General features: G+C 34.4%; 1 protein-coding gene across 8 annotated transcripts in view; it reads right to left on the reverse strand.

Moving 5' to 3' along the window:
* The window catches only part of LOC113519445 (latrophilin Cirl), a 461,571-nt gene that overhangs the window by 20,402 nt on the left and 415,797 nt on the right, over positions 1-25,372 (reverse strand). For 5 of the 8 annotated variants that reach the window (XM_026904563.3, XM_031909675.2, XM_031909673.2 and 2 more), the window contains 12 exons: positions 17,560-17,749; positions 9,412-9,518; positions 8,323-8,534; positions 7,617-7,761; positions 7,108-7,233; positions 6,054-6,195; positions 4,395-4,549; positions 3,653-3,763; positions 2,702-2,832; positions 1,413-1,572; positions 541-708; positions 19-141 (listed from right to left, as the gene is read on the reverse strand). In XM_026904563.3, the coding sequence (XP_026760364.2) occupies positions 19-141; positions 541-708; positions 1,413-1,572; positions 2,702-2,832; positions 3,653-3,763; positions 4,395-4,549; positions 6,054-6,195; positions 7,108-7,233; positions 7,617-7,761; positions 8,323-8,534; positions 9,412-9,518; positions 17,560-17,749 (1,770 nt within the window). The remainder of the gene's footprint in view (positions 1-18; positions 142-540; positions 709-1,412; positions 1,573-2,701; positions 2,833-3,652; positions 3,764-4,394; positions 4,550-6,053; positions 6,196-7,107; positions 7,234-7,616; positions 7,762-8,322; positions 8,535-9,411; positions 9,519-17,559; positions 17,750-25,372) is intronic. The other 3 variants (XM_052896948.1, XM_031909674.2, XM_052896949.1) reach the window with 1 other exon arrangement.

Raw genomic sequence — 25,372 nt, forward strand, 5'->3', positions numbered from 1 at the left:
TGGGCAAAATATACTAACCATGTAAGGCAGCCTTTGGTATGGTGATGGAGTCCTCGGAACCCTTCCACTGTTCCTGAGCAGTGAGCGATGGAAATGTCTCGTCTTCTACATTCTTCACTTCTAATACACGTACGGAAAGACCTGTAACAATATTTTTAATATTAGATATTTATACTAACAAGAGATACAGTTACATTTACATCACAATAATAAAAAATCACAATTAAAAAAAAGATATGTTTGGGGGTTAGATATTGTTGCGATGGCTAGCAATATACCCTGTGAGGTCTACTCTCTTTCTCTCTTTCTCTCTCTCTCTCCTCTCTCTCTCTCTATAAATTCTGCGCCTTTTGCTAATGCGCAAAAACTCATTTTGTTTATTAAATAATTACATATAGATACGTGAAAATACATAGTGTGCGTAAGTATATAGAATATTAATAAAAAAAACGAGTCAGCTAATTCGACAATTAGCTGACAAAAGTTGCCCCGTTTTTAAGGTTCGATGTTCTATGTATATAATCAGAGAGTTGAACTTACATATATTCTTGACAGTCTGCAATATGTTTCTCTCTTCTGTGATCGCCTCGGCTAAAAGGAACGCGTTCTCCTCGAGTTGTGTGAGAAGCGCGCTAGCCGCTCGATTCTGTGCTTCTGCGCTCAGATCCGCCCACGACGCACGCTGGTTGTCTTCTAGAAGATTCGAGCCTGAAACACGTGTATTATTAATTATTCTATTCTATTACTAACTTATGATTTCCCTTTGCTGGACAAAGGTGTCCCTATTTCCTTCTAAAAATTTCCATTCTGCGATAGCTGAAACCAGTTTCCATTAAATGCATATCAGCTGAGTGCTCAGGAATGGCAATGTATAGGGGGACTTTGAACAAAAGTCGATTGCTTGGGTACCTCTGTTCCATTCGTGTTTCTCCCTGAAGCAGTTGTGTTTGCATGGCTGTGTTTCGGTTTGAAGGGTGGGATATGGCATGAATTTACTGGGTACAGAGGAATAACACCTGAGTCCTCAGGAATGGCAATGCATGGGGGGTATCATGGGCGAAACAGTATACTGGTCATGTCTATAGGCGACAGTTACCACTTTCTATCAGGTGGGCCATCAGCTTGTTTGCACTATTGCTTCTTGGGCTGGTCTCAACAACGTTGTGTATAAGTAGTCACCTACTGAGTAGAGTTTGTCCGACTATCGGAATCCATATGGTTAATGTGACCCGCCCAATCTTACTTAAGTTTGATCTACAATTTTCATTCTAATTTGGGAGCGATGCATGATGAAAATATGATGGTAAAGATTAACTAAAATTTCAAAAAACATTTCATAGTAGGCCTTCTGGTTTTTCTGTAAATAAATAAATAAATAAATAATGTGTTAAAAATTTTATATCATAAGCAACCTGTCTTTATAACGCCAAGCAACATGTCAGCAACAAGCGCTTCCCTCTGATTAGCGTCAGGGAACGTCTTCACATTCCGCGCCATTCCCTGAGCCAATTTCTTCATAATGCTGGTTGTGATCATCATGTCACCGCCGTATAACGTCTTCGACGATGTCACCTGTAATTAGAGGTAGGTTATATATTGCAATATCTATATATTTATATAGATATTGCAATATATATTGGATATTGAAGTACAATATACATTTATTGGTCCAATAACGAATATATTAAATACCAGTATATATGTAATACAGATATGAAGAACCCAACTGAAATTAATATTAGATATTTGACCAGTATGGTTCACATCCAAATGGTTGATGACCATTTTTCGCCATAAATAGATACACATCCATTTTCTTCACGTAGTTTATTCATTTTATTTATTTATATATAAAAGACACACCAACAATATCCTCACAACAATTAAGCAGGCAATGTACAATGTTGTAAGTAAGTAAAAGTGAAAAACTACTATTCAAACATGCTTAAATCTAAGTTTACTTGAACAAAAACTCTCTCACTCCTCACTACCAAGCTTAAGGCCATATGAACACATCAATCAAAGGTGTATACAGCTCTCACAGATAAGCGTCAATGTACACTAAGTAACAATTATACAATTAGAGAAGACCTAATTACCAATCCATACTATTAATAAGCCCAGCAAACCGCACTAAACAATTACCAAAGTCGATATCATAGTTCAGGAGATAGATTATCAAAAAGAAATACAAATTCGTATCTCTATCTATTCATGTCCTTTTAATAACAACGAATTACAATAAAAGGCTGTTTATCTAATTTTAAACATATATAAAAAAAAATATTTCTTTTTATGGATTTCTAAAACTTCTATTACATGATGGGTTATCATTATGGACATATCATTGTTTTATTTTATTCACTGCATTGCGTAATACAAATACAATATATTAAATCATTTTACAGCAATCGAATTTCAATAACGAATGGACTAGACAATTAAATAAATATCTCGAAATAATAAGACTTCCGTTTAGATTAGACCAATTGATCACGGAACCCTAAAAAATTACTATTCACTAAAGCAGTATTTCTAGTATTAAACACTAAAACATTATAAATTTCTGACTAGAAACATTCATACAATATTTTTTAAAAACACATTCGGCATTTTCAATTTTGTATTGACTAATTCAATGATACCGTGAAACCTTCATAGGATACTGGGCCTCCCTTAGTCAAGGAGCATATTGTCTCACCTGTGCTAAATCATTGCTGATGCTGAGCAAGGAGTCTCCCTCCTTGACCCGCGCTTCCAAGCTGTTCAGCCACACTGACCGACACTCGCTGAGGTCAGGGGTGGCACCGAGCCATTCTGGTACTGCGTCCGCTGAAATTAGAATTAATGTGATATATTACTACAACGCCGTATGGTCCCGGCATAGATTTACCACCCTTTTTCCCCATCGGTGTCGTAAGAGGCAATTAAAACACATAATTGTCGAAGGATGGGCAGCAAAGTTCCTCTTTAAACATCACCAAAGCCTGTGTCTACCAACACGCCTGCTAATCGTGGTAACTACAGGTCAAGCTCATGGGGGAGGCTCATGTGGCTCATTCAGCAGTGGACAGTTAATAGCTAAGATATAATAATCCTGTAATTTCACTGCCATATCCCACATTTCAAACTGAAAATCAACCATTCAATTAGCTAAGTACAACTGTTTCTCGGCAGAAACACGTATGGGACAGAGGGGACTAAGCAGACAGCATTTATTCTCTATCTGATATGGTCGTTCTCGTGTTTTAGACATATTAGATATTATATCTGTAAAAAGATATACGAAATATTTCATTACAAGCCTGCTTCGATCCACTAATGGATATAGGCCTTTTTAAAGCCTTCCAACAAATGCAGTCCTCTGTTTTTTGCATCAAATGTTTTCCCGCTGTCTTGCGGAGATCGTCAGTCCATTTGGAGGGAGATCGGCCCACGGGGCATATTTCTGTACGCGATATCCATTGTAACATTCTACCCCATTTGCCATTCCTCACTTGACAGATATGACCAGCCCAATACTACTTTAACTAGTAGACTGAGGACTATATCGAGTACTTTGGTTCTCTGAGCGATCTCTTCATTTCGAGTCTTATCCCTCAAAGACAGAAGAGAACAGAGATATGAAAGATTACCAAAGTGAAATACTCACAGTACATAGCATCAGTGTTACTGGTAGAGTGTTGGCTCGACGGTAGTTGGCCATCGGGTACGTTACCACCCCGGTAGTCGATCATATGGTCAGGTGTGTCACCGTCGCGTCCTGCAAATTTGCAAGAAATTTATACACAAGGTGTTCTAAACACGATGTATTCTCTATACTGATCATCATTATCACAATTTCAGCCATTATTCGTCCACTATTAGATATAAGCTTCCCCCATAGTATGCCATAGAACAGCTGAATTGAAACGAATTTAATACTTACTTTGTTAAACACAAAAGAAATTACAAAATTATTTAGTCTTTCTAAAATAAAGAAATCTGGAACATTTTGTGAACAAAAAGAAAAACATTATAATTCAAATAACTCACAAAGTGATTTTGGTCATTAAATCATTTTCATCATATTAGCCGTCAACCGTCCACTGCTGATCATAAGCTTCCTAAATAGACTGTCATAAGAAACGAGACCGTTCCTTATGGGAGTTTACAATGGGGGGGGGGGGGGGGATTTGTCAGTGGTAGCCACGCTTGGTAGGCGAGTTATCACAATCACAGTTTGGCTATTGGTGGTGTTTTAAGAGGGACACCGTTGCCTATCCCTCGGCCATTAAGCTATCATAGTCGCCTCTTACGAACGCTACGGGAAAGGAAGGCATGGACAATTCCATACCGGGACCACACGGAAAATCGTCATTAAACATGGAATGTTAAATTAAAATTGTTCGTACCTTTGAGAAGTGCATCGGAGCCAAGTCTCGAGATCAACTGCACCTGCCTGTCGCTGTCCAGCCCCAGATCGTGGTAGTTCTCCCCTGATGGTAGACCAGCTCCGCGCCGCAGCGGCCGCTCTTCCTCACTGGGCTGGTACTGGTTTAGTACGCACCTGGGATATAATCGTAAAATAGTAAATCGGCTCGTTGCTACCAAACGTGCCAGGTTGAACTGCACGCGGTTTACTCTCAAAACCTATGAGCTGATGAGCTAAATGCCTTGCCTTTATGTATGGTTGACCTATCATATCTCAGTAGTGTCCCAAGAGGTAATCACCGCCATACTATTTTATAAATGTGGCCTAGAATTTCTCAACACCAGAGGGCGCTACTTTTACACGATAAGATTACTATTGTAATATCACTATATAGTATAAAACAAAGTCGTTTCCCGTCTGTTTGTCCCTATGTATGCTTAGATCTTTAAAACTACGCAACGGATTTTGATGCTGTTTTTTTTAATAGATAGAGTGATTCAAGAAGAAAGTTTATATACATCCGGAAAGTTCGTATAAAACATGACCCCTTCCTTATAACAATAGTTCTGGTCTGACCGCCGTGCGGTGCGAACTGGCTTGTCACGCCATGTGAAGTTACCTCTTTTTTCAATACTCGGCAAGAATGGCCGTGAAAGCAAAGAGTGGAAGACATCCGGGGAACCACGAACAAAAAAATCAAGAAAATCCCGCTCAAATGTCAAGACAATGTTGATTGTTTTTTTCGATGTTCGGGGGATTGTCCATCAAGAATTCGTCCCTCCAGGCCAGACAGTTGATGGAAAATTCTACGTCGATGTGCTCAGACGCCTCAAAGCTCGTGTGGCACGAGTTCGTCCAGAATTGGCGCGAGAGGGGAGTTGGATTCTTCACCACCACAAAGCCCCTGCCCACACCTCTCTTCTTGTCAGTTAGTTTTTGAGTAAAAATTCCATTACGGAAATTCGCCGGTTTATATACATAAATGAGATAATACATGCATAATATATGTAGAAGGGGATAAAATTGATTTACTGAATAATTGTAAAATAAAATTTTTAAAAAACTTTTATAACTTTTCGTTTTAATATATATACTGATAATTTTTTAAATAACTGAGGTTTCTAATGTGATGTGACGTAATGTGTTCCCGTGCGAAGCCGGAGAAGGTCGCTATACTTACTAATATAACACACATGAAATTTACTGATACTGACTATATATAGACATTGTTACACCCCTAATTTATCTAGACAAAGATAAAAAAGCGTTATCGGATATTCACACGGTATAGTTAGGATAAACGAAATATTTGATCCATATTGCCTATTAAGATATCTATTCGTGTGATAGAAAGCACCAATGGCCAAATCAATTATGTAAATTTATTATCTGATACATTACATACCTCTATCTAATCTCAAACTGAGCAGACTAGACAAGTAATAAAAATACTATATTTTTTTTATAAAGATATACAAAGATTACATAGAAAACACTAAGACCATTGCAAACAGATATTAATACAAAAATTTGTATTGTCCGGGGATCGAACCCGCGACCATTATAAATTGAGGCAACATTATATTGCTGCATCACCAAAAGACGTTAAATTCAAAAAGTTTAAATTACTATAACTCACTTCCACTTAGCTAAGCCGCTGGCACCCCCCGGGCAAGGCTGGACATTGTATGTATTCACCAAAGTCCAGTTCCAATGTAGACCACGAGCGTTGACTTGAGGACAGTACGCGCGCCTTCCAATATTTGATGTGGACATTGTTGCTGAAAATACAAAATTGACAATAATTTAATATAATTACAAAATAATAGTAATAATAGATTATTTTTATTTAAAGAAACAAAAATTTTGAAGTGTCATTTTTTATGAATCCACTGCCCAGTTCGGAATGCAGTTCTAGCTGAGACAAACGGGCAAGAAAGACGGCTGTTGCTTTTTTCAAATAAAAGTTAAGTTTGCAACAAAAAATATGATGGGAAGAAATAATTATTACCTACATTGCATAGATAAAAAAGCTAAAAATGAAAAGCTACAATCAATCACAGTATTCATGAACAGGCCAGTCCCTAGCAAAGATAATTTTTCTGTTTTGTGTTTACCCATTGTCAGTAGTTGTCACGCTTGGCAAGCGAGTTGGCAACCACAGTTATGCTTTGGTGATGTTTCAGGAGGAACGCTGCTACCCATCCCTCGACCATTGATTCCTTTAGTCGTCTCTTACGACACTCACGGGAAAGGAAAGGGTGGGCCATTCTATGCCGGGACCGTACAGCGAAACATGTGATTGTTTGTTAACTTATAACGTCTTAACAACGTAATCAAACACTATAAATATTGGAATTCACTTATTATATGGGATGGAGAAGAATATAGGCAACACCTTAGTCCTTAGATATGGCAATGCATGAGGGGTATCATGAGCGAAACAGTATACTCTGTTATGTCTATGGTACTCATGTGTATAGGCGACGGTTACCACTTTCCATCAGGTGGGCCGTCAGCTTGTTTGGCGTTCTAAGTTGTATAAAAAAATACTTTATCTCTATCAGTAAACATATCCCTGTCACACGGACGAACTCGAGAGTAAAAGCTAGTAAATTCACATATATATGTACATGAATAAAAAAATAGATCTTTAAAGACAATTTAGAAAGCTTAAAATGGTTTGAACTTACAATATACATTATCAAATAGGTCATCCACATCGGTATTGGGTCGGGTTTCCTTTGGTGGCACGTGAGCTGATACTGTGGAGTCAGAATCGTCCTTTACTGGCCAGTGGATCGTTTCTTCGGTGACCGCTGTAAGAAAAAATGTTGTTAGTAATGTGAACACTGAGAGAATAATTCATTGGTCAATACGTATTCGATCAATAAATTCAATGGAATAATTGGAGTAAAAATCCTTAAAGCGATGCCCAATAATTACAATTTCACTTGTATAGACACCAGAGTCTCTAAAAAAGACATTTTTCTCAAAGAAACAAATAAAAAAAAAATGATTAAACAAAGAAATTTGGAATGGCGAAACAGTATAGTACAGACATAACAGAGTATGTCCATGATACTGCTCATGTCTATGGGTGACTGTTACCACTTTCCATCAGGTGGGCCGTCAGCTTTTTTGCCATTCTAAGTTGTATAAAAAAAAAACTTCACTCTGAATATTACTCAATCTTACACACCGATATCATCATCCTTTGGCTTCTCGTTCCTTGGACTTTCAGATTCCACCTTAGGTGGTTCCTCCTTCACTTCCGGTTTATTGTCGTGCGGTATCTGTGGTGGTTCTCGCTCTGATGACGAGTCCGGTTGTCGGGTCGTAGTCTTCTGAAAGAAAGGATATTTGTAACCACATGCTTAAATTTTGGTCTGCCGATGATCACCCATTGTTTTCCATGTATAATTTGGTACGCATTCTCAACTATAAAGAGACTTTGTACAGAAACCGTCTTCATGGGTATCTCTATTACAATCTAGTTTCTGCCGTTAAGCAGATGAGCATTACTTACATTACTGTGTTTTGGTTTAAATTATGGAATATGGGAGTGAAATTACACGCGGGTGTAACATCATACTGTGCCCTTAGAAGTTGCAATGTACAATTGTATAGTTACAACCACGCTAATTCTCCTGCATACTTCACACTGCTATAGAGATCATAGAATACACTGATACTCTATGGTTTCTATGGTAATCGTCACCTAAAAAGCTGCTTCTTTTTAGGTGACGATTGCCGCTCTCTATCAGGTGGATTCACTAGCTTCTTTGTCAGTTCAATTTGCATAGTCTACTTTCTTATTTTGAAAGAAACTCTTGAAGATCTATCTGTCAATTCAAACGGCAGACCCGCAACTTCTACTACAATCTTCATAAAACAAAGAATCATACCTTAGTAGCTATATCACCCAGTTTCACTTCAGGTGGTAAAGTAATATGTGGCCTGAAGGTTGGAGGCGTGATCACAGTTGGCTTCTTTCTCTCTCCCTGCTGCGTTTGCACTGGACTTTTGGGTATCGGTGGTGCCGTCGACCGCCATACCGTGGGTTGGGATGTGATGAGCCATGGTGGTGATGGCCGGTTCGTAGTGCTTGTTGTTGATGCTGAAATAAACATTCTGGCTTGTAGTTCTTTTGACAATTTATTAAAATACTGTAATGAAGTCAAAAAGTGAAAATAGATAATGTTTAACTAGGAAAATTTTCTACAAAAGACATTTGTTTGAGTTAAGTATATCTTTTTAGGTGACGGTAAACGCTTACCCTAATTAGGTGAGCCGTATGCTTGTTTGCTACCGCAGTGGTATAAATAAATCTTTCCTAGTTATGTTTCTGCTGAGAAGCAGCTATGCTTGCATGGGTGTGTTTCGGTTAGAAAGATAGGTTATGTACCCCACATTAGGATACGTAGACAAAAAACCATACTGATAAGCTATGGCATTTTCTGTAATGCCTACGGTAACCTTGATGCGTTATCATTCTCCATGTAGCTATTCATGTCTATAGGTAACAATTATCACTTTCCATCAAGTAGGCTATCAACTTATTTGCTATTAAAAAGAAAAAAAAAACTTGTACATGTATTGCATTATTTAATTTTTTTTTTTTTTCCGGATTTAACGCGACGTGAAAACATGTAAATAGTACATAATATACCTAATTTTATTACAGATATTTGACATATTTTGAATAGTAGAAGCGTGAAATAACACATGCATATGTTGACAGAGTAAGCATCCTTCATTTTTTGTACATTTAAAGCTGTATGTGACCTGCAACTTTGGTGACACATACTACCTCATCTTCCGATGGTTTTTAAATGTCTATCAATTGTCTAGATGGCGTTATGTGGTAAATCCAGGGCTGTTAAATTATTTACAAATTTAAAAATCTTTATTCGATACGTACTTTATTACTTACGTAATCATATTAACTATATCCAAATGCTAGTCATAATATTACAATGTCACCAAATTCTTACCTGGTACACACTGATAATGCGCTTCCAAATATTTTAGCGTATTCGGACACGGATCCCCGAACATGTTAGTGCTTGCTAATATACTGCAGTTCTGGTACATACTGCATCTGTAAAGAAAAAGAAATTATTAATAATCTATTCTGCAAATTATTGCTGCAAAATAATCAATGAAAATTTTAGTACTTGAATACATTAACCTAAGTTAACACTCCATTATTAAAAGCTATCATAGCAGAATAGCGTAGATCTTTGATGAAAAAAAAAATCTGAATGTTTCCATAATCTCTTCAATATTACACAGAAATTCTGTTATTTTTTTAATACCATAGATGAAGATGATATGGTAACTCCGCCTGCGCTATTAGATTACGTTCGTTGAGTACCAGTTTTGTTTATAGAGTTTTCATACTGCAATGGAGACAGATAAGAATACGCCCCAGACCATGGCCATTAGACTATTGGCAAATGATTATCATAGCCCATAAACATTAGGAGTGGCACGTGGGAATAGCTGACCCATAAGATCCTTTAATAAACTCTATTTGAAGAACTATATGCTGTAGTCTTTAGGAAAAACTTGGCAGGAAGTTTATTTCACAATCTAAGTTGTAGCAGGAGGAAACTTCTCTGAAACCACACTGTGGTGCTGTCACTGATGTATGATGGTTTCCAGGGAGGCAAAGGTCGATCAGGCAGCATAAGTAGACTTCTAACAATGAGTTCGATATTACCCATTACTATAATCACATTAACCAGTCTAGGTGACACATCGTCATCATCATCACCATCATCATATCAGATTTTAACTGTCCACTGCTAAACATAAGCCTTCCCTTCGGGGGTATTGCCAGTAGTTGCCACGCTTGGCAGGCGGATTGGCAACCGCAGTTAGGCTTTGGAGACGTTTTAAAAGGGATGCTGCTGTCCGTCCTTCGCGCTCCCTTAGCCGCCTCTTATGACACCCACGGGAAAGGAAGGCATGGCCTATTCTAAGCCGGCTAGATGCACACATGCAACTAATAATATGGTTAAATCGGTGACCTAAAAAATCCTCAGCATAATGACGTCACGCAAGGCGTAGACAATCAATTTAAGGCGTCATTTCCATGAGCGCGGGGCCGTGCACTTTATTGGCAATCTCGCGGGGTTAACACGATAAACTTGGGTGTAGCGAATATTTAATTTTCGGCAATTCTCGGCACTTTCCGGGCGAGCGTTTAGATATATTAGGGCCTGTGCAGACTAATATTGGGCGTATTCTTCTTTCGTCAAAATAAAACACCATAAGGCCAGCGCAAAGGATGGGCATTTTGACGGTGTACAAAATTTATCTTTGTATAGACTATAAACTTGCAAATTTTGAGCGTTTATTACAATCGGACCCCTTCATCCTTTGACCACACCCAAGTTCTTTGGTCCATGATAGACGGTCACAACATTGAACAACTGACTGGCAAGATGGACGGCAAATGGCTGAAAGAACATAGACCTACAAGATAGGCTGATCAAACCCGCACGTCTTTAGATAGTAGATTCCAGAATGCACTTCATGATATCAAAGATAGACACAGATGGGAAAATATCATTAAAGCGTGATTTTGCAGAAAAGTCTTTCAATAATCGACGAAAACAACGCGAGAAGAACGATTATGATCCGAGTAAAATTTACTCACTGTCACTCAACGTGTTTAAAAGCTTAGGAAGAGGAGACAAACATAAAGGAAAGTTTTGTTCATGGACAAAAAGTTTCTTGTCCTCGCAAGATAATAAAATTGCTTTATTATATGTAGTTAATGATGAGTTCCAGCTGATACTCCAGATTTTGTACTTCATGAATAAATCTATACCTGTAAAGGGTCTTTCATTAAATCCGATGAAACGAGCTTTGCTGGGAGGAAGGGATTGTTACTAACAAAGAATAGTGGTTAGGAACCCATGGCTGGTAACATATCCTGTCAGGTCAGCCTCCACGCGTATTCCTCTGGTAACTATAGTGGTAAATTACTGAAGAATTTATAACGATGGGCCATCGAACTGACCTGATTTTATCCTCGTTCTGATATGTACCAACAGCGGAAGAAGAAGGAATAAATTTTTAATCCAAACGGAGCTTTGCTCGATTCTGATTATTATAAAGTATTCTTGTTGATGGAAACTGAAGAAATATAATTCGTTTGTAGTAATTTCTATGTAGTTGTTTGTATATAATATATTGTAGATATATGCACTTATAATAAACTCGTAAAATGTAGTTATAGTTTATTAACTAAAGTCATATTTTGTTAAATGCACATTTATAAGTGTGACTTATGAGAGTATATTTAACAAAATATAACTTTAGTTTTTATAGTTACTTTTATGACAAAACCTGCATCTGTGAGATCGTAAAAACGAGCCATTTTGTTATGATTGAGCATGGTGATACAGTATAAAATGAACTGTAAACAAACCTTTTAAAACAACTAACTGCAATTCACTTCTATACTCTGGCGAATTAACTTAAGAGTAATTAGTATCCAATATATTTGTACGAACCTGGATTGTGGATCATCTCTGAATAAAATTTTGTTCAAATATGTTTAATCATATAAATATTATATAAATATTTAGTTTTTTTTATTTAATTAATTTAACCTATTAATATTATTGATTATAATATAAATGAAAATGTCAAAATTTGAGCCAAATAAGCGTCATTTGCGGGAAATATTAATTTACTTCGTTAATTTAAAGAAATCTGCTGCTAAGGCGCATCAATTGCTCGTAGAAGCATATGGTTCTTTTGAGAGAACGTGTCGAGAGTGGTTTCAAAAGTTTAAAAACGGTGATTTTAGAAGACAAAATGAACAAAAATTTAAATCATGGAGGAATTATTGAAGGAGGATTCATCTCAAACACAAAAAGAACTTTCTAACATTATAGGTCTCACATCGTTTAAAATCATTAGGAATGATTCATAAACAAGGAAATTGGGTTCCGTACGAATTAAAGCCGAGAGATATTAACGCCGATTATGTTAATGAAATGTATAGACATAAAAAAAAGGGTTTTTTACATCGTATCGTAACTGGTGATGAGAATGGATAATTATGACAATCCAAAAAGAAAAAAATCATGGGGATTATACGCGTCAACATCAACAGCAAAACCGAATATTCAAAATAAACTTATGCTGTGTATATACTAGGTGTAGTGTATTATGAGTTGCTTAATCCGAGCGAAACAAAGATATCGAACACAATTGATGAGATTGACGAGCTCTGAAAGAAAAACGCCCTCAATACTATTCTAGACACGAAAAAATTATTCTTCTGCATGACAATGCTCGTCCACATGTTGCGGCTCCCGTAAAAAAGTACTTGGAAACACTTGATTGGGAAGTGTTACCCCACCCGCCGTATTCACCAGACATTGCACCGTCCGATTATCACCTGTTTCGGTCCATGGCACATGCTCTGACGAAGCGGTTTACATCTTATGAGGATACCAAAAATTGGGTTGATTCGTGGATTCAAAAGACAAATCTTCAGACGTGGAATTCGAATGCTGCCTGAGAGATGGGAAAAAGTGGTTGCAAGTGATGGGCAATATTTTATATAAATCTATATTACCGTTCTTCTATAATAAATATTTAATTTGTGTTAAAAAACGGCGGAAACTTATTTGTACTCCTAATATTTACTTTTTTATTTAATTAACTTTATTGACAAAAATAAAATAAAATACAAAAGGCGAATTTAATGCTACTAGCATTCTCTACCAGTTTACCTTTGGAATGAACAGTGAATCATGAATACGGTACTTCATTATAGGGATAGGTAAAAAAAAATAACAGTTAATAATGTATACTTATATACAATAAATAATACATACATAGAAAAAGAAAAAGACATAGGCTACATTTTATTCTATGAATATTTCCCAGTTACACGGACGAAGTCGCGAGTAAAAGCTAATAATGAATAAATTAATTTGGACACGATTGAAGTCTCAGTATTTTAAAAGAATAAGGTAGCCTGAAACTCTTGAGACTAGAGGGTGCTACCTTACAAGAGTAATAGTAATAAGATTTAGCTATTCCCTTAAATTTAAAATTATAAATTTTAATTTAAAATCAGAAAGAATACTTAGTGTAAAAAAATTAAAGTAAGTAACTATTTCACTGTCAACATCATTATTTTGGCTATTAATGTACATAATGAGTCTTGGCAACAGAGTATCAAAAAGCCTTAAGCCACCTTTACCTACCGACCCCCTGCAAATTAATTAAGGTTGCTCTATAAAAATAAAATTTATACTCTATGTAATAAGTTATGATCAAATTTACACATCGAAATACATAACCCCAGTAGCTCCAAATGTATAATATAATAAAGTTATAACACTTAAATTAATTAAGCAAAAATTTGAATTTAATATCCGATCTAAAAGGACCGATCGTAATAATGCTGACGATCAAGACTTTTTTTATCATCAAAAGAGCTTTAGCATGCAATATCACTTAGGGTTGCCAGTGAATTATTAACTGTTTTAACTTTTGTATTCCACGAATCTCTCTTTGTCCTACTAATTTAAAACAGAATTTTGGTACGTAATTTATTCATGCTTTTTCACGCACGTGATAATCTCAATACATAAAAATCCCTTGTCTACACTGATTTACAAAATAGCTCAACCGATATAAATGAAATTTTGTAAATATATATCGTTTACTCTAACTACAGAGATATGATAGCCTTTGTCCCTTGTTATAAGTGGCGCCATTGTCGTGATTTGTGCAACCGTGCGAAGTCGAAACGGGCAGCTGATTATTTTATAAACATTAATCTAGTGTTGTGACTGAATACGTTATAACGTAATTCGTTTTTTATCTTCAGGATATCGTAGGATACGATTTAAGGAATAAAACACAATACACTGCCATCTTACACTGTTAGAAGGTTAATAATATGAAAAGACCCAGGTTTCTCCTTACAAGATAAAGACATTAGACTCTTAAATTCAATTTTATTATCAACACATTAAAGTTAGAATTTAAATATCTTAATAATATGCCCTGGAGAAAAGAGATTGCTTATTTGGGTTTAAAATCTCCATTGCTAGCAATATATCCAGTTAGATTGACCTCCACCTGATTTCCCATGAAAATCATCGCGATTAATAATTGTTTAATTCTGCACGATAGACACATTATTCGTCCTCAACTATCATTCTTCACTAGTTCTCCGCACACACCATGCACATCTATAACGCAGACAGGATCACATTTTCATTTTTACTCATAAAAACAATATGCCGTTGGGGGGACGGGGATTGTTAGTAATGATTGGCTAGCAATATAGTTTATCAGGTCAACCTCCACTCGATCCTCTCTGGAGACCATCGTGGTTAATATCTGATGAATTTGTTACGACGGGATAATCGACCTGTTTTCTTCGTCACTAGTGCCTCACCAGCATATATCTACCGATAGCACAGACGGGATTACTATTCCATTATTATTCACAAAATAAAAGTACCGTTAATAATATACGATGATGATAAATATTGAGTGCTTGTATGAGTCTTAAACTACAATTTAAATTCCAGCTTTAATACGTAAACAATAAAATTGAAATTAATAGTATTGGCAATTTAAAGCTAAGACATAACTAATAGACAATTAGTATCCGAAGGCAACCCTAAGCAATACTCGGATAAAAGTGTTTTGATCGTTATTAATTGGATAAAATAATCGTGTAACGCGACACCGGCATCTAATTGGAGACATCGTTCGATATTAAGAGCAATAATAATATTTTATCGATACATATAATCGTTTGTTACCGAGCATCGAATGTAAATTCGGATCGGTGGGACTGACGATCTCTCAGTTGTTTTAATGTGAATAGGTCGGCCTCTCTCTAGGGGGTAAGAGATTATATTAATTAAAATTCTATATTATAATTTCCAATTTTAGATCAAATTTTAAATAGCTATACATTATGGTCTATCTTCAAGAAGTGGACAATAAATTTATTAGCAATGAAATAAGTTCATTGGCCGTGTGGTCCTGGGATAGAATAGGAAGGGGTGGCCTTCCTTTCCCGTGCGTGTCCTATGAGGTGACTAAGGGAGGGCGATGGATGGGCAACAGCGTCCTTCTTAAAACATGTCTAAAGCCTAACTGCAGTTGCCAACTCGCCTACCAAACGTGACAGCTACTGGTAAAACTCCCCAAGGGAAAAGCTAATGTTCGGCAGTGGACAGCTAAAGGCTAATATGATGATGATGATGAAATAAAACCACAGTCCACTACTGAATCACATTTAAACTCCAGAGAGGATTTGAATGATTTGAATTGATTTTGACACATATACATATATCCTAAATTACCACATTTGTTTGATATATGAAATTAATAAGCGAATATTTATATACATGTAGGTACATGTCTGAAACAATTACAATATCTATTATAATAATATTGATAAGATAGTCTTAATAAAATCAATACACACCAAAACAATGATATTAAAAAATTTTGTCTGTCTGTATGATTGTACTAGCATTATGCAAAAACTACAGCACCAAATTGGATATGATTTTCACAGTTATGTTCCTAAAAATCTAACAAAAACTGGTGTACGTTTTATTTTGATACGGCATCTAGAAGTAGCTATTTCTTTAATATTCCTACTTCTGATATTAAGTTTACGCGAAGACTTCTTGGTAATCGTTGAAGATAATAAACTCTATTGGGCAAAATACTATTTTAGTATAATCATAAAAAACTATGTAATTTGGCAATGCGATAGTAATTACACATATGTATATATATGCATATATTTATTTAAATACAAGATATTCTACTTTCTGTCTACTCCGCAAGAGACTTGGCGTGAAGATATTTTAAACAGGGTATGTAATATATATATATAATAATTTAAATAATTTAAACCTCACACCCTCTCTTTTACTACTGCATTAATACAATAAATTTAACTCCCAAGTAAAAACAATTACACATTATCCCTAACCGTTAACCCAAAACTTGTTAGAGCCACAAGTGCTATAACTATTGGTATAAAATAGTACTATATTGGGTAATTCAAAAGCATACAAAATATAGTATCAAAACTAGTAAAGCCACATAGAAATTTCGAGAGCAATTTTTGGTATAAATTAACAAAATAAACGGTAGTTACGGTACAATGGGTAAGCAGACTATAATCTGTCTAGACAGTTTTGAACGCAAATATGGTGTTCGCGTATATTATATTATGTTCACTATTATCAATATGCTTTATAATAAGTTTCAGAGTATCTATTTCATGTAATCCTTAGTGATATCATAAAAGGGAGAGAGCAGACTGTAATGTATATATATATATATATATATATATATATATATATATATATATATATATATATATATATATATATATATATATATATATATATATATATATATATGCATGCATGCATATAAAACCGTTAACAGTACAGTGAACTAGATAAAACTAAGAATCTACATATGCTAAAACATAATAGGACGGGGATAATGTTAATTAAAAACACAAAAACAACAAAAATATTTGAATCTCCCGGGGATTGTAAGGATCAAGATTTGTATGTCATTTTCAACCGATTCTAAAATAAAGACGTTCTCAGTTCAGTTATACTTTTTTACGTTTGTTACCTCATAACTCCATCATTTATAAAATGATTTGAAAAATTCCTTTGTTTATCTAAAAAGATATACTTTCAGATTGGTCCTATAAAAATTTTAACTAGATCGATTACTGGTTTGTCCAAAATTGAAGTAAATTTTTTTGTTTAACACGATCTCAATTTTCTCTTTTATGTGTATGTTCATCTATGCTTAATCTATCCATGTTATTTGTGTATATTAAGTAGATATAAATAGATTATCTACCTATTTAGTCTCTAGACAAAGTCTCGTTAGAAATAAGACAAGGTGCCCTAGACAAGTGGTAAAAGAATCCATCAATGGAATAATTATAGCTAGCGAATCCATAAGTTGGAATGAGACATCAGATATCACTATCTCATTCTATCTCACAGACTTGCTAGCGGTAACGATGCCATTGATGAATTCCATTGCCCCTTGTTTAGAGGGTCTGATGATGAATAGAAAAGACTTACCTGCTATGTAAAACCCGCAAACTCCTCGTCGACATGCAATTGACGCTCCAGTCAGTGTTCCCATGGTCGTTACAGATGGTGATCGAGAACCTTCCATAGTTGGCTCGTATCAAATGTATCACTGAGCCCTCCCCGCAGCCAATTTTAAGCGTTTTGCCTTCACACGCGTACGCAGTCTCGTATCTTGGTTCTGAAAACAAAAAGGCAATGTTTAATCACAATTCTTACTAATGGTACGTGAAAGTCAGTTTATTTGTTACATCTTAGCGCCGTAACGACTCTGTCACTCGTTTTAAAATTGGTTCTCGTATATTAGATGGAGGAGAGGATTAGATACTTTTTATGCCCGTCAATCTTAATGATTGAATGTCGAAAACAAGTATTAATATAATAAAAAAAAATTAAAGTATGTTAATTAAAAAAAATAATCCTTACTAAACGTGAAATAAAATTCGTTTGTTTGTAACCTTGTAGCGCCTTAACTTCGCGACCTATCGTCATGAAAGGATACAAATATTTTGGCTTGAAAAAGGACAAAAACCACTTTTCTTCTGACCAGAAGCAGTCGCGGGCACTGGATAGTCCAAGAAGAAAATTAATTCATCTCCTTAGGTTATTATATGGATAATGTTATTTCGGGATCTATTTAATAATAAAAAAATAAGATACAGTAACGAAAACATATAATTAAATGAAATACAATGCTCGTTACACGACAGTTCAGTAATTATTTTTTTTTTAATCAAAACCGATCGTTTTAGGTAAATTTTATTGACGTGTGATTGTAACCCACACATTACAATTCCATTGGTAATTTATAACTGACGTTAATTTTTACAGTAATATGTATAATAGACGCCTTACAAGAAAATTATTTAATATAATCAAAACATAATTAGATAATATTTAAATCTTATAATTGATATTCTTAATGTAAACGAGTTATATAAATAATTAGTTAAATTAACGAAATTTAATTATACATTCATAATGAAAATCCAATTATGGGAGTCGAAATTTTCCTTAACGAAGTAAAATCAAATCAATAATAAGCTGAAACATTAAAATTGAAATTACCTACTTGTTTACAACTTGATAGCTTCTTCAGAACGAAATTGTTTTCTTATAATAAGAACCAGTAATTTAAGCAGAACTATAACTAATACTACATATACATGTTCACTATTAAAACGAATAGAAACAATACAATAACAAATATTCCAATTTCACTGGCACCAGATTCATCAATCTTTTCATGCAATAACTAGAAATAAATCCGATCCGGTCGTTCCCATATTGTTGATCCGATCAGCCATTTAATGAATGAATACCATTCAAAACAAACATCCAAACGGAAGACAAAACCGATAAAACTGTCGACTCAACATTTCATAATCAATATCTGTACATTTCTAGTGGAGTACGAAATTATTGACGATCACTTGGTACAGTGCGCATCGACGCGCGTATTCTTATACGCCGTTTCCTCTTCTAAGTAAAAGCGCAATGGACTAGTGAACGGGGAAATTTATCTTGGTGTTATAATAGGCAAAATAACGGGGTGTAAGGTGTGCATATTCTAAGGATCCGGTATAATAAATCTGGGCAAATTAATGACGGTACTGACAGATCGTTTATGCGTTTTCGCCGACTCATACCGTGGAATGAACGAGGGCACCTTATAATATAAAGCGATAGAGTAAATCAGATATGTATGAGGGTATAAGCGAACGTTCAGACAAAAGTGCTAATTTCAAAACAATATCGCATTATATAAACATATGTATACCTATTTAACTTACCAGATATGAGGTAAATTTTAGCATTTAAGTAATTAACACACAATTGATATTATTATTAGCATAATTTTATAAATCGAATATATATATATATATATATATATATATATATATATATATATATATATTGCATTCACATCTAGCCAACCAACTCAATCAACACATTGGTGCCACTCAGCCCAAAAGAACATGGCATATAGCTGAGTGGCCGTTTTATTAATTTTCTTTTTATATTTGTTTATTTTTGTTTACTGTTAAATTTTTTGTTTTGTAATTATTTGTGAAATTAAACACTAAATAAATATTTCTTTCTTTTCTTCTTAACAATTGAGGCACAAAAGTAAGAGATTTTCAAATCGTTTTTATTTTTGAGAATACGTGCACTTTGTACAATTGATATAGTTTACAGCCGTGTTGTTCTTATATTAATTTTGTAAGTATTAAAACCGTTGCTTTCTTTGTTGCGTTTTTTAATCACAATTAATATATGTTTTATTATAAAAGAGATTTTAATCTATACATTGTGTGCACCGCAGAATTATCAGGAACAATTAATTCATTGAAATATTAAAAACGTATGAAAATCAATTTAAACAGAAAATTCGAGAGAAATTTTAATATCGCTACAGATTATCCATAATCCCCTTGTCCTCGCAATAATTATTTTAACCTTTAATACTTTAAACATGAGGCGAACGTTTATAATTTTCAATAACCTGCGTCGTAATGTAGTCAAGTCATTATTGTATTGTATAATTTTATCACGATTTCAAAATAAAATGCTACAATACGTAAAGATATACATTATTATTTCAGCCTACAACCGTCCACTGGTGGACATAAGCCTTCCCTTTCTTCATAAGGGAGTTTTGCCAGTAGTTGCACGCTTGGCAGGCGGGCTGGCAACCGCAGTTAGGCTTTTAAAAATGTTTTAAGAGGGACGCTGTTGCCTATCCCTCGCCATCCCTTAGTCGCCTCTTACGACACCCACGGGAAAAGAAGGGACAGCCCATTCTGTGCCGAGGCACACACATAAAGATATACTATATACATTAAAAAATAATTTAAATTATAAAGTATACAGATTGGTAATAAGAAGGAAAAAACACAATAACATGTACGTTAAAGCGAGATAGACGAGTAGGACACTCACCTATTCAATATAAGCTCGAAGTTGATTTAAGGGGAATATGAACAATTTCTTATTATTTTTACGTATTGAAGTGGAATTAGTTTTAATTGAATGTAGTTATGTTCGAATTAAGTATATTGTACTTGGATACAATATAAATTAGAGATAAAAACTACAAAATTGTACATTTTTTACATCGTTGAGTTTAATTAAACAAAAACATATCTAATTTTATCAAAATACAGTTCTGAACGTCCACGAATTTAAATTAAAATAAAAAAAATAAGTAAACATTTGCTATTTTTGAAGTTTCAAACAACAAACATACAAATTCATACAATTATATATAATATACAAATACAATATTCATACATGGGGGTATCATGGGCGAAACAGTATGCACTATTATGTCTATATTACTCATGTCTTGTGACGATTACCACTTTCCATCAAGTGGGCCGTCAGCTTGTTTTTCATTTTAAGTTACATAAAAAAAACAAAAACTGTTGCACGCACACATTTACTTTATACGCACACTCGTGTAACTAATACCTTGTTATCTACGTCGATGTTTTTAATAGACAATTATGATTGCCAATTATTTTCAACGTATGAAAACAGTTGACAATCATATAAGTTTTTTTTTTTATACTATAGCATCAAAGCGGCGAATTTTCATTATTTATGCAATAACATTATAATGGGACTTCACTTGAAATGATGGCGTAACAGTTATTACTACATAATAAGAGTTTACGTACTCAAGTATCTACTTCATACAAACAAAGCGAATCCATATATTATTTAAAAACCTTGTTCTTCGTGAGTAGCTAAATACTGTTATTATGTAGTTGAAAACATAAGGGCTTATAAATAAGTCTAGTCGCTTGCTAATGGACGTATCGATGTGCCCTTTTATGGATTTGACACTACATTGTTTTTGTATGTAACTGTCATGAATTAATGACAAAGTAGCTAAAAGTCCAATGTATGGAAATTAGTAACTATCACCTACATACAATAAACACTGTTGTCAACACAGTAATAGACTGCGCATGGCTCTCAAGTGTTGCCATTTCTAAGGACTAATTAGTTGGTTGCTTGATTAGAATTATTTATTAAATTATTATGATTAATATCTAGCTAATATTAGCGACCAGTCGACGACACTATTTACATTTGATTATATGCTTTTTTTATACAGATTTCCTTTTAGAGTATTTTAATTGGCAATTTTAATTTTATACTTTTTGACAACGCCTCTTCTTTTTTGCTTGGTCGCTATTCAATGTATCTTCCTCTGCTAAAGTCCTTTATCACCTCATCATATTTTCATTTTATATTTTCCATTAATTTTTGAGAAATATTGTATGGATTTGTGATTAAATTACAAAACGATCAATAGTTACAGTTACCGAGTACCTAACTAACTTCTTTTTTATCAATGCAGTATATATAGTGTACATGCAAAGCTGTAATTTATACCGATTATAGAGATCGAATCGATTCGCGAAAAACTATTTTAAATCTTTCTAAAATATCGCCTCGGTATCACCGACTAAATCGCCAGTCACCCCCCTAATAGTGGGGTGTGGGGTGTGGGGGATAATAAAAATGATTTATACGAGATGCCCAGTCCTCCTTGTTATGAAGGGTCGAAAACAATTTACAAGATATTCTGTTAAAGGGTGTACGATAATTATTTTTTGGAAAGGAATGTGTTAAGAATTTGCTAGTGACAGGGGAATTTATGACTCCAATTTTGATGGTATACGCATTGTTGGACTATTTACATTTTTCTTTATACTTAATTGATATTTAATCAAAGAAGCAGACATCAATTTGAATATAATTAGAATGGAGGCAAGCTGAAATACTCATGGATTGAATAAAAAATATTAAAATTTATTCATAACAGGCGAATGATTTCTCAGTTGATAATTTATCAATATTGTTCAAATTAGTTTGTATAATGTAAGGTGTAAATTTAATTTCATTAAAAAAAAGAATCATAGAACTGTACGTCGATATCGCATACTTCATACATACAAAAAAAAAATGCATTCAAATTCAGAATATCCTCTTAAAGGTTAAATTGACTTAAAAAAGAAGCATGTATTTTTAATTATTTTTACACTTTAGTCGTTATTTTTAGAATTTCTTTCTATTATAAATGATTGTTAATTAAAAACAAAATCGAATCGCTTACGTTTAATAAAAGTCCATTAAAAAACGATCACTAACCTGTATATAGATGCTTTCTAACTTATTCCATAAGCTTCATGTCTATGATGGTTAGCATTTTCCATTAAGTCGGCAACCCCATAATTTGGGGAGGAGGATACGAGCCTTCACGTGTGACCTACTCAACAACCTATTTTACACCCAACAAGTACCATTAATTGGCCTAACTCTAAATAAAGCCTTGTCTGTTTTTTATTATACCTTAAATAAGTAAACTAATTTTGGAATAGCGTTGATACACAGACGTGAATTTAAAATAGATATAACAACTGCATTTTAGTATCTATTTTTTACTGTAGATTTATAAATACCAATATGAACTTTGCTGACTCGCAATTCGAATACCCTTCTGTTTATATAGAAAAAGTTTAACAAACAGCATTATGAATAGTATTTCCCAAAATGTTGGGTGCAAAAGAGGTTTAAGTATTCTAATTAATAACTCTGCTTTTGTAAAACAACCGCAAATAGTTTAACAGTTGAAATACTTGCGTCATCTATTTCTATATACCTAAGTTTGTGAGTCGATACAAGTATGTCACCAACACATCAGTAAACTAGACGACATAAAATGGGTTTAAGAATAACATAAACATCCAATTACTCCGTATAATTCAAAAGTTGAAAGGGTCCATAATTGTATCTCATTAAATATATACATCACACACACGACATTACCCCGCACACATCTAAATAATAACGAAACATTACAATTCCTTTTTCAAACGCCATAATTACCTCGTACGTTTTCCTAAATACAATACAAATTTAATTAGCCCATTGGATGTGCCTTATTCCTTGGACATAGAGTTTGAAATCGTCCGTAATTATTGTAAATACAAAATAGGCCGGTATTAGAGAACCTCGTTAGCCATACATGTGGCTGTCATTTGATATCCCGCTGCCGAATAGCGCGAAAGTCTTTGCATTTCCACGGTAATTTCGAAGAGAAAATAAACATTATTGTAATAGCAATAAAGTTGTATATTGATAGTTGTGTGTGTTATTGCGACCACAGATGTAACAATATTGGTTTCCTGGTGAATTTAATTTTGTCTGTCGTTAATCGACATCAGTACGTAGTGGTCGAATGGATTATGCAGAATTTTACGGGGGTTATTATAATGATTTTGGGGATTTTCATCTTAGGGGTTGTTAGGGTGATATAATTTTGTTGATGGGTACGCCGACGCGGTATGTGTCGTAATAAATTATGCAGACGAGCCAAAAAAAAACAAATACTGCAAAGGCAGTGTTGTGCCTGAATGTATTTTATTTTACTTTAGTAAGAGAAAAAATTAAAAGCAAAAGATAAATATGTACATAATAAAATATTAAGCTGTGTGGACTTTGTACTTTTGCCTTTTCCATTTTGTATAAACTATAAAAACAAACAATATTCGAAATTTAAATTGAAATTTCATGAATTTAAATTAAAAATCTATACGGGTGATATAAAATTCTAAATTTAAAATTTGCATTATCATTCAACCCTTGCCGGCAGACCAAACTGGACCAACGATGTCTTGCTGTTATGGAGGTGACAAATTGAAAAGGAATTTTATAGCATATTTTACGATGCTACCCAGTGGAAGACGCTTATGCGATCCGGTGATATGCTGCCAATTTCCTCGAGAACAGCCTTATTTATATTTTTAACTTTTGGAAAATCAAATTACGTATCGGGCAAAATAATCATGGTTTTATGCCATCTTTGTCTAGGTGGCCTTAAGTTCAATAGGTTCAATCGATCATAATGAAATTTGTTATTATACTTTTATATGTATAATTATTTATCTATCTATCTATACATAGGGAATTTATATTGTTGATTAAACCTGCCTTATCCTTTAAGGACTCATTTCTTGAAATAGGTATCAAATGTAAAAAATTGCGGGTAAGAATAAATCTGATTAGTACTTTGAGATTAATGCGTTCAAACAAACAAATTCTTCCGTGTTATTATATCCTTACAGATATAGAAAGTTATCTAAATATATAGAATATTTTTTCTCAACCATTTTTAAGGTAAAACAATAGCTGTGGTGTCAAACAAGCATGCATGTTAGTTTCATCATATCAGTCGTTAACTGCTCACCGCTGAACATAGGCCTCTCCCATAAGGATTCAATTTGCCAGTAGTTGCCACGTTTGGCACATAGATTGGCAACCGCAGTTAAGCCGTTGGTGAAATTTTGTGAGAGACGTTGCTGCTCATCTCTTGATCATTAAGTTCCCTTACGACAAACCTACGGGAAAGGAAGGGGTGGCCCATTCTATGCCGGGAACACACGGCAAGCATGCCTGTTGTTGCAAGTATGCATTTTTTTTAATCACTCATTAATTACTGAAATATGACTTTCATAATATAATTAAGATAAATTTTCAAAACTAAAATAATTCCTTTGAAATAAAATCGTTCCACAATTTGAGGCGGCAAATACGTTCCAGTGTTTTAATTACGTAAATTTGCATATTTTCCGTGTGGTGGTGGTAACCGTCGACTGCCATTTCTGTCCGCATTTTTATTCGCTAATGTCAATGAAAAAATTACTCTAAGAGAAATTAGTACCATACAATCACAACAATTAGGGGGAAAGGGATTGTTAGTAATGGAGACTGAGAATCCCATTGCTAG

This window comes from Galleria mellonella, unplaced genomic scaffold (genome assembly GCF_026898425.1).
Source record: "Galleria mellonella isolate WM207_F2 unplaced genomic scaffold, CSIRO_AGI_GalMel_v1 utg352, whole genome shotgun sequence".
NCBI lineage: Eukaryota > Metazoa > Arthropoda > Insecta > Lepidoptera > Pyralidae > Galleria > Galleria mellonella.